Below are 13773 nucleotides of genomic sequence, written 5' to 3' on the forward strand. Positions count from 1 at the left end.
AACCACTTCTGCTTACCTACAATGAACACTCAATGGACTCCCTCTTTAATGCAATTATTTGTAATAAACTTCAATACCAGAATAATTATGACTGCTGTCTTTAAATATAAAACAAAAGTCTACAATAACAAGCAACAGATTACAATAAATTTCTTCCCTTCTGTTCACTTTTGTTATTGTTATCAGTGGACTGCCGCTGCATACCAAATGATCCTAGAAGCAAATAGTTTAATATGATGCATTTATTACCAGTGGGATTATGTGGTGGGAAGTTGATATGAATTCTGATTGTCTCCTCATGGGTCTGTAGTCAGCTGTCAGTCTCTCTATTGTGTCCCTAAGGCTCATCCATGATGCTGTGTGTGGCTGTAGTACTCTTCCCTGCTGAACCAATTTGTCAGTTTATTCCCTTTATAAATGCAAGTGAGTCATTAATTTATGGGGAAATGATTTTATTAAGTGATAATTGCTTTCTTTTAATTCCTATATTGATATATAACACTTGCTTTCTTCTTGGTTAGAAGAGATTCTCCCAGCACTTCTGGGGGTGACTCGGCTACCTGTGCTGTATATGTGACCCTTAGCCATGCTGTAGTAGAAAGTTTAATTCCTAACTAATTCATGGAGCATAATCACATACAATGTACAGCACATAGAACATGTTAAATTAAGTGAGCCATACAAAAATTAAGAATTTAGCCCTGGCTGGTGTGGCTTAGTGGATTGAGCGCGGGCCTGCAAACCAGAGGATCCCTGTTCAATTCCCAATCAGGGCACATGCCTGGGTTGCAAGCCAGTTCCCAGCAGGAGGCGCATGAGAGGGAACCATACATTGATATGTCTCTCTGACTCTCTTTTCCTTCCCCTCTAAAGATAAATAAATAAAATCTTTTAAAAAAGGGATTAGTAAGGCAATTACCAAAGGAAGAGCTTTAAAAAAATTAAGAATTTATATTACACAACCCCATTTGTGTATACTTTGCAAAGGTGTACAAGGGTTAACTCCTTTGTTATGTTATTGTTAAAAATGTAATTGCCCCAGCCCTGGCTGGCGCAGCTCAGTAGATTGAGTGCGGGCCTGTGAACCACATGATCACCGTTCGATTCCCAGTCAGGGCACATGCCTGGGTTGCAGGCCAGTTCCCAGGAGGGGGACACACAAGAGGCAACCATGCATTGATACTTCTCTCCTTATCTCCTTCCCTTCCCCTCTAAAGATAAATAAATAAAATCTTTTAAAAAATTAAAAAATAGCAGAACAATTCACGATAGCCAAGAGTTGGAAGCAACCTAGATGCCCATCGGTAAATGACTGGATCAAAAAACTATGGTACATTTACACAATGGAATTCTATGCTGCAGAAAGGAAGAAGGAACTACTACCCTTTGCAACATCATGGATGGAACTGGAAAGCATTATGAGCGAAATAAGCCAGGTGGTGAAAGACAAATATCATATGATCTCACCGTTAACAGGAATTTAAACAAACCAAACAAGCAAGCAAAATATGACCAATGACACTCAAATATGGAACAGGCTGTCAGGGTCCAGAGGGGAGAGGGGAGAGAATCATAGGGGAAAAGGGAATGGACTCACATGAACAAGTATAAAGGATACATGGACAATAACTAAGGGTGGGGGGCGAAAGGGGAGGGAGGCGGGGAGCATGGGGCGGAGGGCAGGCAGGGTTGGGAATATAAGACAGAAACCTGTACTTGAACAAGAATTAAATAAAAAAAGTATATTAAAAAATAAAATAAAATAAAATAAAATAATAAAAAAATGTAATTGCCCTGAACTTGTTTCTTCATTTCTGATGGCAATATGAGATAATAAATTCCAATTACAGATAAATATTTTGCAGAGTAAATAAAATGTATTGAAATACTCTGTTGAGTTCAAAGACAATGTTCAAGTTTAAGACTGTATGTGTGTACAATTTTGTGCACTTGATCTCAAATAAGCACATTCACACACATATATGTACATGCACACAGAATCACATATATTCTTATTTATTATGCTAAAGAAATCTTCAGAGAAATTTGTAGGGAATAAAAATAAAAAGAATGAATATTTGAGTGAACACGAAATGGAGAGGATGTAGAAATTTTGACAGAAAGACTTAAAGAAGGACTATAATAAGAAATTATTTTTCCTATTTTAGATCCTCAAAGGCTTCAAGGTGTAAATTGCACATTTACACTTACACAATGGGGAATTCTCTGTACCACCCAGTAGGGCAGAATATCTCCACATGGACTTTAATTTTCACCTTTTATTTGGAAGTGGGATTTCTACATAAAATGGCTGTACCTAAGCAATGCTCACTGAATGGATTGAGAGGCTTAATAGTCATGTTAAGTACAGCATATGGCCCTGGCTGGTGTAGCTCGGTAGATTGAGCACGGCCTGCGACCCAAAAGGTCGTGGTTTGATTCCCAGTCAGGGCACATGCCTGGGTTGCAGGCCAGTTCCCAGCAGGGATGTACAAGAGGCAACCATACATTGATATTCTCTTCCTCTCTCCTTCCCTTCACCTCTAAAGAAAAATAAATAAAATCTTTTTTAAAAGTACAGCATATTAAATATTGTCAGTAATATTTTAAGAATTATATATGATATCAGATGGTACTCAATTTATAAGGGTGATCACTTTGTAAGTTATATAAATGCCCAATCACTATGTTGTACACCAGAAACTAATGTGATATTGTATGTCAACTCAAAATGAAAAATAAAAGATTTAAAATGAGAATCTTAAAATTAGTTGCTGCAAACAATTTTTCTTCCTCTGTTTTATATTTCAATTACAGTTGACAATAAATATTTTAAATTTTTATTTAATAGGGGAAAAGGTGGGAGGGTTTTTAGGAACAAGTATAGAGGATACATGGACAAAATCAAGGGGGGGTGGGGTCAGGGGAGGGAGGTGGGAATGGCTGGAGTTGGAGGAGAAAAGGGGGGAAATGCAGACAACTATACCTGAACAACAATAGAAAATAAATTCCAGATTAATTAAAGGTACATATGTGAAAATCAGATTTTATAAAAATCAAACAGAAAAACAAAGCTGAGTATCACAGTTATTAAGAGACACAAACACATCAGGACTCAAAACTATTTGGCCAAGCTAGAGAACCATAGAGACTCAAGTTGAAATACACTAGGGACTAAGGCAGAGTCTTGTGTTTAGGTCTCAAATATGAATTGCATTTTCATCCAATGAAGAGAACCAACTTGGAATGTGTTCACATATAAAAGGGACAAAAAGAGGATCGGGAATGATTGTTCTGAGCACAAGATGAATATAATCAACAGTTTGATAAAGATAATAAAAATACTGACCAAAAATTGTATTTTATTTTAAAAAATAATTTTATTTTATTACATTTATCCATCTTTAATGCCAGCAACAGAGCATCTACAAATGCCTTTCTGACACCAATTCTTCTGCCCTCTTCCACATTCAGAGGACCATTGTGATGACATTTAAACAACCTGTATGATCCAAGCTAGTCTCCTTATCTTATGACAAATTATTAATAACTTTATTACATTTCTTATCAGAGTTTCCCTGCTAGGTGAACTAACATATTCCAAATTTCTTTGAATTAGGATGTTCACATCTTTTGAGGCCCTTATTCTGCCTACCACTAAGCCTTTCCCAGATACAAATTATTACCTGTCTTTCTGGAGCTCTAATGTAAAAGAATCAAATGCAGCCCTGGCTGGTGTAGCTCAGTGGATTGAGCGTGGGCCTGCGAACCACACAATCGAGGTTCGATTCCCAGTCAGAGCACATGCCTGGGTTGCAGGCCAGTTCCCGGTTCCTGGCAGGGAACGCACAAGAGGCAACCATACATCTCTCTCTCTCTCTCTCTCTCTCCCCTTCCCCTCTAAGATAAATAAATAAAATCCTTTTAAAAAGAATCAAATGCAGATTTATCCTTCTCTATGGAATGAGTGGAAAATTTGTCTTTCAAAATTACACACATAGAAGATTCCTGGTGGAGAAGACCTAAGTTAACCACTCTTAACTCCAAGACAGGGTCATCCAGCTACTCAATCTGTGGTCCTAAGAACAAGAAGACCTGCAGCTTCAACATCACCTGGGTGTTTGTCAGAAATGCAGTCTGTGGGTCCATTGGAGACTGGAATCTGGGTTTGAACTCCAAAGTGTAGTGGCTTGTATGCACAATGAAGTGGACAAGTACTGGTCTACAATAGGTGTTTTCTCCTTGTCATTGTTGACACTTGGGACTGGGTAATTCTCTGTGTTGGATGCTGTCCTGTACATTGCAGGTGTTTAACAGCCAAATGTCAGAAATTGCAAACATCCCCAGGGGAAAAGTCATCTCTGTTTAGGAACCATTGACCCAGAATTTCCAAACTGGAAGCATCGTGACTGGTTGCAATTAAAACTCTGTCCCTTCCTTGGTTTATTCCTTTGAGCACAACAACAAATCCCTCTGTGCCCTTTTTCTGCATTGGAGAAGGTAGTTTCTCAATATGCTATCTCATAAAATGCATTTCTGTGAAACATATATTTGACAGTTATTACAAAGTGTTAAGCTGGGCTATGGTGCCTGAAGTCTAAATGTATCTCTTGTATTTAATAAACATTTTATGATGACAGACCAAATGGCAGCTCTTAACTTGCGATATCACTACAAAATCCCTAATTGTTTTGGCTGAACAATCATAAAGCTTAGGAGTATAGTGCCCAAGGTTTTATAGCAAAGTAACAAATACCTCCCCTTTCCTAAAGAGGAAAATAGTGATTTTTTAGGGATAACAGGGGTTCATCCCACTTTAATTAATGCTTTGAAGACCCAAAGTCAGCCAGACAAGTTTCTCAGAATAAGATTTTCTGTTTTTCAATTACAGTTTACTGTTAGTATCTTTCTGCATTGGCTTCAGGTATTCAACACAGTGGTCAGACAATCATAAACTTTACATAGTGTTCTTCTTCCCACCTCCACCATGTTCTGCCTTGTATTTCCAGTTCCCAACTGGCCTCACACATAGTTATTACAATATTATAAACTATGTTTCTTATGCTCTGCTTTACATCCCTGAGACTATTCTGTGACTGCCAATTTGTACTTCTAAATCTCTTTACTTTTTTCTCCCAGTCCCTCAACCAACTTCCCCTCTGGCATGCACAAGTCATCTCTCTGTGTCTATGAGACTGTGCCTATTTTGTTTGTTCATTTATTTTGTTCTTTAGATTCCACATACCAGTAAAATCGCATGGTATTTGTCTTTTTCTGACTGGCTTATTTCACTGAGCACAATACCCTTCAGGTCCATCCATTAAGAAACCTTAACACAGAGTTGGGATGAGGTGCTGGGAGGTGTAGACAGACATCAGGAAGCAAGGCAGTTAATAGAGAAGGACTAATCATAAACAGTACACAGAAGGCTTATTATGTAGTCTCCTAGGAACAGAGGATCAGCAGGGAAACTCTCCATTCTGTTCAGACCAGTGTCCCCAAGGGGAATTCTGTGCTTAGAGGTTAGAGTGCCAAGAAGTAAATGTGCCTAATGAGCAGACCTGGAGAGCTGTAAGTAGCCCCTGTATTGCAGCATCTCAGCATGTGCAACCTTTGAATGGAGAAAGGTGGTTGTTGCTCTTGGAGTCCTGAATCTGGCAGGGAGACCAGTGCTTGACCATTCCTTCCTGTCTTGTCTGGGACAGAGTTTTGGTCTCCATCATCAACCACCCAGGGAAGATTTTGGACTCCCACAGGGAGACCTTCTCATCAGAGTTCCCATGCAGGTGAGTCTAAGAGCCCAGCAGACATGGCAGGAGAGGATCAGAGAGACTGGAAACCAAGAACTTGTACCTGGAATCACCTGAGAACCATTCCAACATAGCTCAGATACCAGTGATCACCGTGGTTGCTGGCTGGCTTTACTAATAAATGAGTGTTTATTCATGATGTGGAAAGGAAAGTGAACATCGTACTCAGAAATGCAGGTGTCCTTGTTGACAACTAAGCGGTTTTAATTGAAGAAATATTAAGAGAGGGAATTGGAGGTGTGGTCATTCCAGTAGAAGTAGAGCATAATTTCAATGAACAGTCACAGACAGATTTCTAGCTGTGGAGGAACACACAGTGTTATGTGAGGGCAGTTACAAATTTTATGATGGGGCCTATTAGATTATATCTCCCTATGGATGAGAAAGATTTGAACCAAGGAAGGCTCACAAATACACTGTTGCAGTAGCAGTGCCTGAGAAATACATTTCACAGCATCTTCTCCCACTCTGGCTACTCAAATGAGAAAACATATATTTGGTAGGTGAAAATTAATATGCTGATGAGACTCACTTTATAATTATTTCATTGCCTGTGAGGCTGAGTAAGAAAATGTGTGGACTTGTTAGCCATTTAGAATCTGTTAAAATTTCTCAGTTCAAGTTTTTTGCTTTATGTGTGTATTAATTTATTTTAAGTTATAGTTGGACTACAATATTATAACTTTCACTATATTGTACACCAGAAAGTTCCTTGCTTTTAGATAATGTTATCAGAGTATTTTATTCCTTTCTTTATTTGTTTAAGTATAGTTTGTATACTGTACTACATTAATTTTATTTGTACAATGTAGTGATTCAACATCTATATATATTGCAATGTAATCACTTCACTAAGCCTAGTATTCACCTGTCACTGTGAAAGCTTATCAAAATATTATTGAGTATATTCTCTTAGTTTGTTTTTTGATTGGATTCTTTCTAACAAAGACTTGGAGGGGTTTTTTTACACAATCTGTCTGTTTCCACTTAGTTTTTTTTTATGTATGTGTAAATGCATTTGTAAAGAATGCATAAAGTTGATAAATTTTGTGTGGTCCAATCTGTCATTCAGTGATACAGTTTTCTCTCAATTGCTTTTTCAAAACTGTCTTTTTGTTGAAGTATAATTTTTTAGTTTAAGTAAATAACTTATTAAATGTTATTTTGACCAGATGAAAAAATTCAGATATAAAGGTTTTGCAGCTCTTGGGCAAAAGAGAAAAAGTGGAAGCAAAACCATCATATATCTTTGAAAATTACAAACACCTATTTGAAAACTCTTACACATAACAACAAATTAGCATGCAATGTTTTCAAATTAGAATAGACATAAAACATTATATTAGTTTCAGATGTACAACATAATGATTCCATATTTGTATATATTACAACGTGACCTGCACACTAAGTGTAGTTAACATTAGTCACCATACACAGTGAAAGGATTTTTTCTTGTCAAAGAAAAAAAAAACTTTTTCTTGTGAAAGAGTTTCTTTGAAACTCTCCTCTCCAGCAAATTTTGAATACATGATACTGTATTATTAGCTTGAGTCACCATGATATGCGTCACATAAAATTTATTGACTTTTTACTTTTACTTTTCATACTGAAAATATTAAGTAAGACAGAAGAATTTTTAATGTGTCTTTACTTAGAAAAAAATTCTAATGAGAAACCACACTAGAGATATCCCCAAAATACCAGACCACACACCAAATATGGAATTAATTTCTTGGTTCTAAAATATAAATGGTAGTGCTTAAGCTAGGTTACTAATGTTTGCATGTGTGAAAATTAGTCATGTACTCTTTCTATATCCTGGTAGTCAACTGCACCACATGGAAGCAGTGAATCTTACACAAATGTCAGAATTTTTTCTCTTGGGATTATCAGAGGCACCAGAACTGCAGCCCCTCCTATTTGACCTGTTCCTCTCCATGTACCTGATCACTGTGTTGGGAAACCTGCTCATCATAGTGGCTGTCAGCTCAGACTCTCACCTTCACACCCCCATGTACTTCTTCCTCTCCAACCTGTCCTTGGTAGACATCTGTTTCACCTCCACCACCATCCCAAAGATGCTACTGAACATCCAGACAGAGAACAAAGCCATCACCTATGCAGGCTGCATCACCCAGATGTATTTCTTCCTATGCTTTGCAGGATTGGACAACTTTCTCCTGACTGTGATGGCCTATGACCGGTTTGTGGCCATCTGTCACCCTCTGCACTACACAGTCATCATGACCCCCCAGCTCTGTAAACTCCTGGTTCTGGTGTCCTGGGTCATGAGTGCCCTGAATTCCTTGCTACAATGTTTGATGGTGTTGCAATTGTCCTTCTTCACAGACTTGGAAATTCCCCACTTTTTTTGTGATATCAAACATATAGTGCAACTTGCCTGTAGTGACACCTTTCTTAATGATGTGGTGATATATTTTTCAGCTGGGCTGCTAGGTGGTGGTGCTCTGGCTGGAATCCTTTACTCTTACTCTAAGATAGTGTCCTCCATACGAGCAATCCCATCAGCTCAGGGGAAGTATAAAGCATTTTCCACCTGTGCATCTCACCTCTCAGTTGTCTCCTTATTTTATGGTACGAGCCTAGGCGTGTATCTTGGCTTTGCTGGTACCCACAGCTCACGTTCAAGTGCAACAGCCTCAGTGATGTACACTGTGGTCACACCCATGCTGAACCCCTTCATCTACAGTCTCAGGAACAGAGACATAAAGGGGACTCTGAGAAGATTATTCAAGGTGGCAGCTATAAAAGGACAATTTGTCTCAGGGCAGAGAAAATGCACATGATTGTAGGGCTCAAAGCCACAGAGCCAGATATTATGACTCTGATCAGACTGTGAAAGTAGAAAGTACTATGTCTGTTTATTTCCTCAGGTTTGTGTTTCTGTGATTTTAACTTTTCTATAATATTTAAGTGAATCACTGTTAACTTTTCAACTTTATAATATATATCAGCTTTTTCTTTGTTACTTTTCTCCTCTCCCAAATTGATTTCCAGCCTTGGATGAAATATTTGAATGCTCCCATTTATCTTATGAAGACTACTTGGATTTCTTTGGACCAATTTCTTTTGAAATGTAATATATCATACTGAGTAATTTTTGTTTTTAAAAAAGAAACATCTTGAGTTGTACTTCTCTTATGGAATTACACTGCACTTGGTAACCAGAGTCATTTATATCATTTCAAATGAGAGGAAAATAGAAGAGCACAGTTTAATACATCTCGTACATCATTTGTTCATATCTCACTACCATAACTACTCTTACTCAAAATGTGGATTTCAACATATAGTGCATTTAGTAATAGGCCATTGGCTTGTCTTCCCTCATTAGGATCCTGATTCTCATTGAGCTTGGTGTCCACATTCCTACCATACTCAGAGGCAAAACTGACAGTCAAATCATGTCTCCAATTCTAATTGACGTGGAAACACAAATTTTATAACATAGTTTGACATAACATGTGCTTAGAGTCAAAGATGACCTTAAGTGTGAAGAAGCAAAATTTTAAGTCATACATTTTTTACTATGTAAACTATTTTATGCCATGTGTTTACTTATTGATATATATAAGATCTGTGTCTGTGTGTAAAGGAATTTATGGTTGGGTGAAGTATTGCTTGGTCTAATTATGTTTTCTACCAAATTGTCTTTCTGCCTCCACCTGAAAACTTTCATTTCTGCCTAAAAATATGATGCCCTCTTTGTTCTAAATGAAGCATTTCCCCCTACTGTAAATATTGTATAATCACTGAGGGGTATGGAAAGAACTATATCAATCTCATCCATTATGTGATCTATAGGTATGTCATATACATACATAAATGACCAAATGATGAGTAATTAGAGAGCTTGAATTGTTGTCAGTTCTGTGACTCAGTCATAAGTGTTGCACAGACATACATGTTCTTTCAATCTCTTTGCTTACCTACAAGGGAATCAAAATGAAGTCACTTTTTAACACAGTAACTTGAAATAAACTTCAGTAGGAACAATCATGATGCCATCTTCAAATATCAGACCAAAGACCTACAATGACAAGTGGCTGATTATGATATTTTCCTTCAGTTCTGTTCCCTATGATTATTGTTATCAATTAGCTGTCAATGAATATGTCATCCTAGAAGCAAATGGTTTAATATGATGCATTTATTACCAATGAGATTGCATGGTGGTAAGTTGTTCTGAGTTCTGATCATCTCCTCATGGTCGGTAGTCAGCTGTCAGTCTCTCTATTTTGTCCCTAAGACTCATACATGATGCTGTGTGTGGCTGTAGTGCTCTTCTCTGCTGAACCAATTCATGTCAGTTTTATTCCCTTTATAAATGCAAGTGAGTCATTAGTTTACAGGGAAATGAATTTATTAAGTGATAATTGCTTTATTTTAATTCCTTTATTGATATATAACACTTGCTTTCTTCTTGGTTAGAAGAGATTCTCCCAGCACTTCTGGGGGTGACTGGGCTACCTGTACTCTAGATGTTACCCTGAGCTATGCTCTTCTAGAAAGTTTAATTCCTAACTAATTCATTGGAGCATAACTACATACAAGATACAGCACATAGAACATGTTAAATTAAGTGAGCCATACAAAAATTAAGAATTTATATTACACAACCCCATTTGTGTGTACTTTGCAAAGGTGTACAAGAGTTAACTCCTTTGTTATGTTATTGCTAAAAATGTAATTGCTCTGAATCAGTTTCTTCATTTCTGATGGTAATATGAGATAATAAACTCTAATTCAGATAAATATTTTGCACAGTAAATGAAATGTATTGAGATACTCTGTTGAGTTCAAAGACAATGTTCAAGTTTAAGGTGGTATGTGTGTACAACTGTGTGCACTTGACCTCAAATAAGCACATTCACACACATGTATGTACGTGCACACAGAATCACATATATTCTTATTTATTATGCTAAAGAAATCTTGAGAGAAAGTTGAAGGGAATAAAAATAAAAAGAATGAATATTTGAGTGAACACATAATTGGAGAGAATGTAGAAATTTTGACAGAAAGATTTAAAGGAGGACTATCATTTTAATAAGAATTATTTTTCCTATCTTTGACCCTCAAAGGCTTCAAGGTGTAAATTGCACATTTACACTTACACAATGGGGAATTCTCTGTACAACCTAGTGGGGCAGAATATCTCCACATGGACTCTAATTTTTACCTTCTATTTGAAGGTGGGATTTTCCACGAAATGGCTGTACATAAGCAATGGTCACTGAATGGATTGAGAGGCTTAATAGTCATGAGAATGCAAAGTACAGCATAAGAAATATAACCAATAACATTTTAACGACCATATATGATGTCAGATGGTACTGGATTTATCAGAGTTATCACTTTTTATGTTATATAAAGGTCTATTATGCTAAGTGAACTAAGCCAGTCAGATAATTATAAATACCATAAAGATATAAATACCTTTTTAAAAAAATTTATATTGTATTGATCATGTTGTNTCTATTTGAAGGTGGGATTTTCCACGAAATGGCTGTACATAAGCAATGGTCACTGAATGGATTGAGAGGCTTAATAGTCATGAGAATGCAAAGTACAGCATAAGAAATATAACCAATAACATTTTAACGACCATATATGATGTCAGATGGTACTAGATTTATCAGTTATCACTTTTTTTGTTATATAAAGGTCTATTATGCTAAGTGAACTAAGCCAGTCAGATAATTATAAATACCATAAAGATATAAATACCTTTTTTAAAAAATTTATATTGTATTGATCATGTTGTTACACTTGTTCTGATTTTCCCCCTCCCCCCTCCTCCCAGCACCCTCTACTTCCTCAGGCAATCCCCCCACATTGTTCATGCCCATGGGTCATGTGTGCAAGTTCTTTGGCTACACCATTTCCTTTTTAAAAATACTTATTTTATTGTTCAATTACAGTTGTCTGCATTTCCCCCCAACCACTCCCCACATAGAGCTGCCAAACCCACCCCCTTTCCTTGCTTCCATCCTCCCCCTCGGTTTTGCCCATGTGTCCTTTATGGTAGTTCCTGAAAACCCTTCCACTCATTATGCCCTTTTCTTTCCCCTCTGGTTACTGTCAAATTGTTCTTAATTTCTAATCTTTGGTTATATTTTGCTTGCTTTTTTCTTTTGTTGATTATGTTCCAATTAAAGCTGAGATCATATGGCATTTTGACCTCACCTCCTGGCTTATTTCACTTACCATAATGCTCTCTAGTTCCATCCATGCTGTCTCAAAGGGTAGGAGCTCTTTCTTACTCTCTTCTGCATAGTATTTCATTGTGTACATGTACGACAGTTTTTGATCCACTCACTTACTGATGGGCACTTAGGTTGCTTCCAGCACTTAGCTATTGTAAATTGTGTTTCTGTGAACTTTGGGGTGCATAGCTTCTTTTGGATTGATGTTTCAAAATTCTTTGGATATAATTCCAGCAGTGGAATTTTTGGGTCAAAAGGCAATTCCATTTTTAGTTTTCTGAGGAAATTCCATACTGTTTTCCACAGTGGCTGTACCAGTCTGCATTCCCACCAACAGTGCAGTAGGGTTACTTTTTTCCTCCACATCCTCTCCACAAACAATACTTGTTTGTTGATTTGTTTATGATGGCTATTCTGACAGGTGTGAAATGGTGTCTCATTGTAGTTTTAATTTTCATCTCTGATGGCTGGTGATGCTGAGCATATTTTCATATATTTCTGGGTCCTCTGTATGTCTTCCTTGGAGAAGTGTCTGTTCAAGTCTCTTGCCCATTTTTAATTGGGTTTTTTGTCTTCCTGGAGTGGAGTTGTGTGAGTTCTTTATATATTTTGGAGATCAAACCCTTGTCTAAGATATCATTGGCAAATATGTTTTCTCATACAGTTGGTTCTCTTTTTATTTTGATGCCACTTTCTTTAGCCATGCAGAAGCTTTTTAATTTGATGAAGTCCCATTTGTTTATTTTTTCTTTAAGTCCCTTGTTTTAGGGTATGTATCAGTGAAGATGTTGCTGCATGGAATGTCTGAGATTTTCCTGCTGATGTTTTCCTCTAGGACTCTTACGATTTCACGAGTTTAAAAAAACATATTTTATTGATTATGGCTGTCTCATTCCTCCCCCTCACTCCCCTTCACACCCCCTCCCACCCACACTTCCCCCTTTATTTCATGTCCATGTGTCATAAGTTCTTTAACTTCTACATTTCTGACACTACTCTTGTCCTCCCCCTGTCTATTTTCTCCCCACCATCTGTGCTACTTATTCCCCGTAACTTCTTCCCCCTTCTCCTCCTCCTACTACTCTGTTGCTAACCCTTCATGTGATCTCCATTTCTGTGGCTCCTCTCCTGTTTTAGGTGTTGGCTTAGTCTGCTTTTGTTTTAGGTGTGGTTCTTAATAACTGTGAGTTTGCTGTCCTTTCACTGTTCATATTTTCTATCTTCTTTTTCTTAGGTAAGTCCCTTTAACATTTCATATAATAAGGGCTTGGTGATTATGAACTCCTTGAAGTTGATCTTATCTGAGAAGCACTTTATCTGCCCTTCCATTCTAAATGAAAGCTTTGCTGGATAGAGCCATCTTGGATGTAGGTCCTTGCACATCATGACTTGGAATACTTCTTTCCAGCCCCTTCTTGCCTGTAAGGTCTCTTTTGAGAAATCCACTGGCAGTCTGATGGGAACTCCTTTGTGGGTAACTGTCTTCTTATTTCTTGCTGCTTTTAGAATTCTCTCTTTCATTTTAATCTTGGGTAATGTAATTATGATGTGCCTTGGTGTGTTTCTCCTTGGGTCCACCTTCTTTGGGACTCTCTGACCTTCCTATGCTTCATGGAAGTGTTTTTCCTTTGCCAAATTGGGGAAGTTCTCCTTTATTATTTGTTAAAATAAGTTTTCCACTTTTTGCTCTTCCTCTTCACCTTCTAGTACCTTTATAATTTGGGTATTGGAAT

The 13773-nt window shown here is 37.3% G+C and overlaps 1 protein-coding gene across 1 annotated transcript; it reads left to right on the forward strand.

The window, feature by feature from the left end:
• Window positions 1-7747: 7747 nt before the first annotated feature.
• On the forward strand, window positions 7748-8617 carry LOC118982158 (olfactory receptor 7A10-like). The gene is made up of 2 exons (XM_037039103.1): window positions 7748-8102; window positions 8388-8617. Exons 1-2 carry the CDS (start codon window positions 7748-7750, stop codon window positions 8615-8617), a joined length of 585 nt encoding a protein of 194 aa, XP_036894998.1.
• Window positions 8618-13773: the final 5156 nt, after the last annotated feature.

Source organism: Sturnira hondurensis, unplaced genomic scaffold, assembly GCF_014824575.4.
Source record: "Sturnira hondurensis isolate 20B ecotype Veracruz unplaced genomic scaffold, ASM1482457v3 Scaffold0025050, whole genome shotgun sequence".
NCBI lineage: Eukaryota > Metazoa > Chordata > Mammalia > Chiroptera > Phyllostomidae > Sturnira > Sturnira hondurensis.

Excerpts from the sequence above, each read along its gene's own strand:
- LOC118982158 (XM_037039103.1), top strand. The coding sequence starts at position 7,748 with ATGTACCTGATCACTGTGTTGGGAAACCTGCTCATCATAGTGGCTGTC. Across the intron at positions 8,103-8,387 it reads TCTGGTGTCCTGGGTCATGA|TTGTCTCCTTATTTTATGGT; the intron begins GTGCCCTGAATT and ends CTCACCTCTCAG.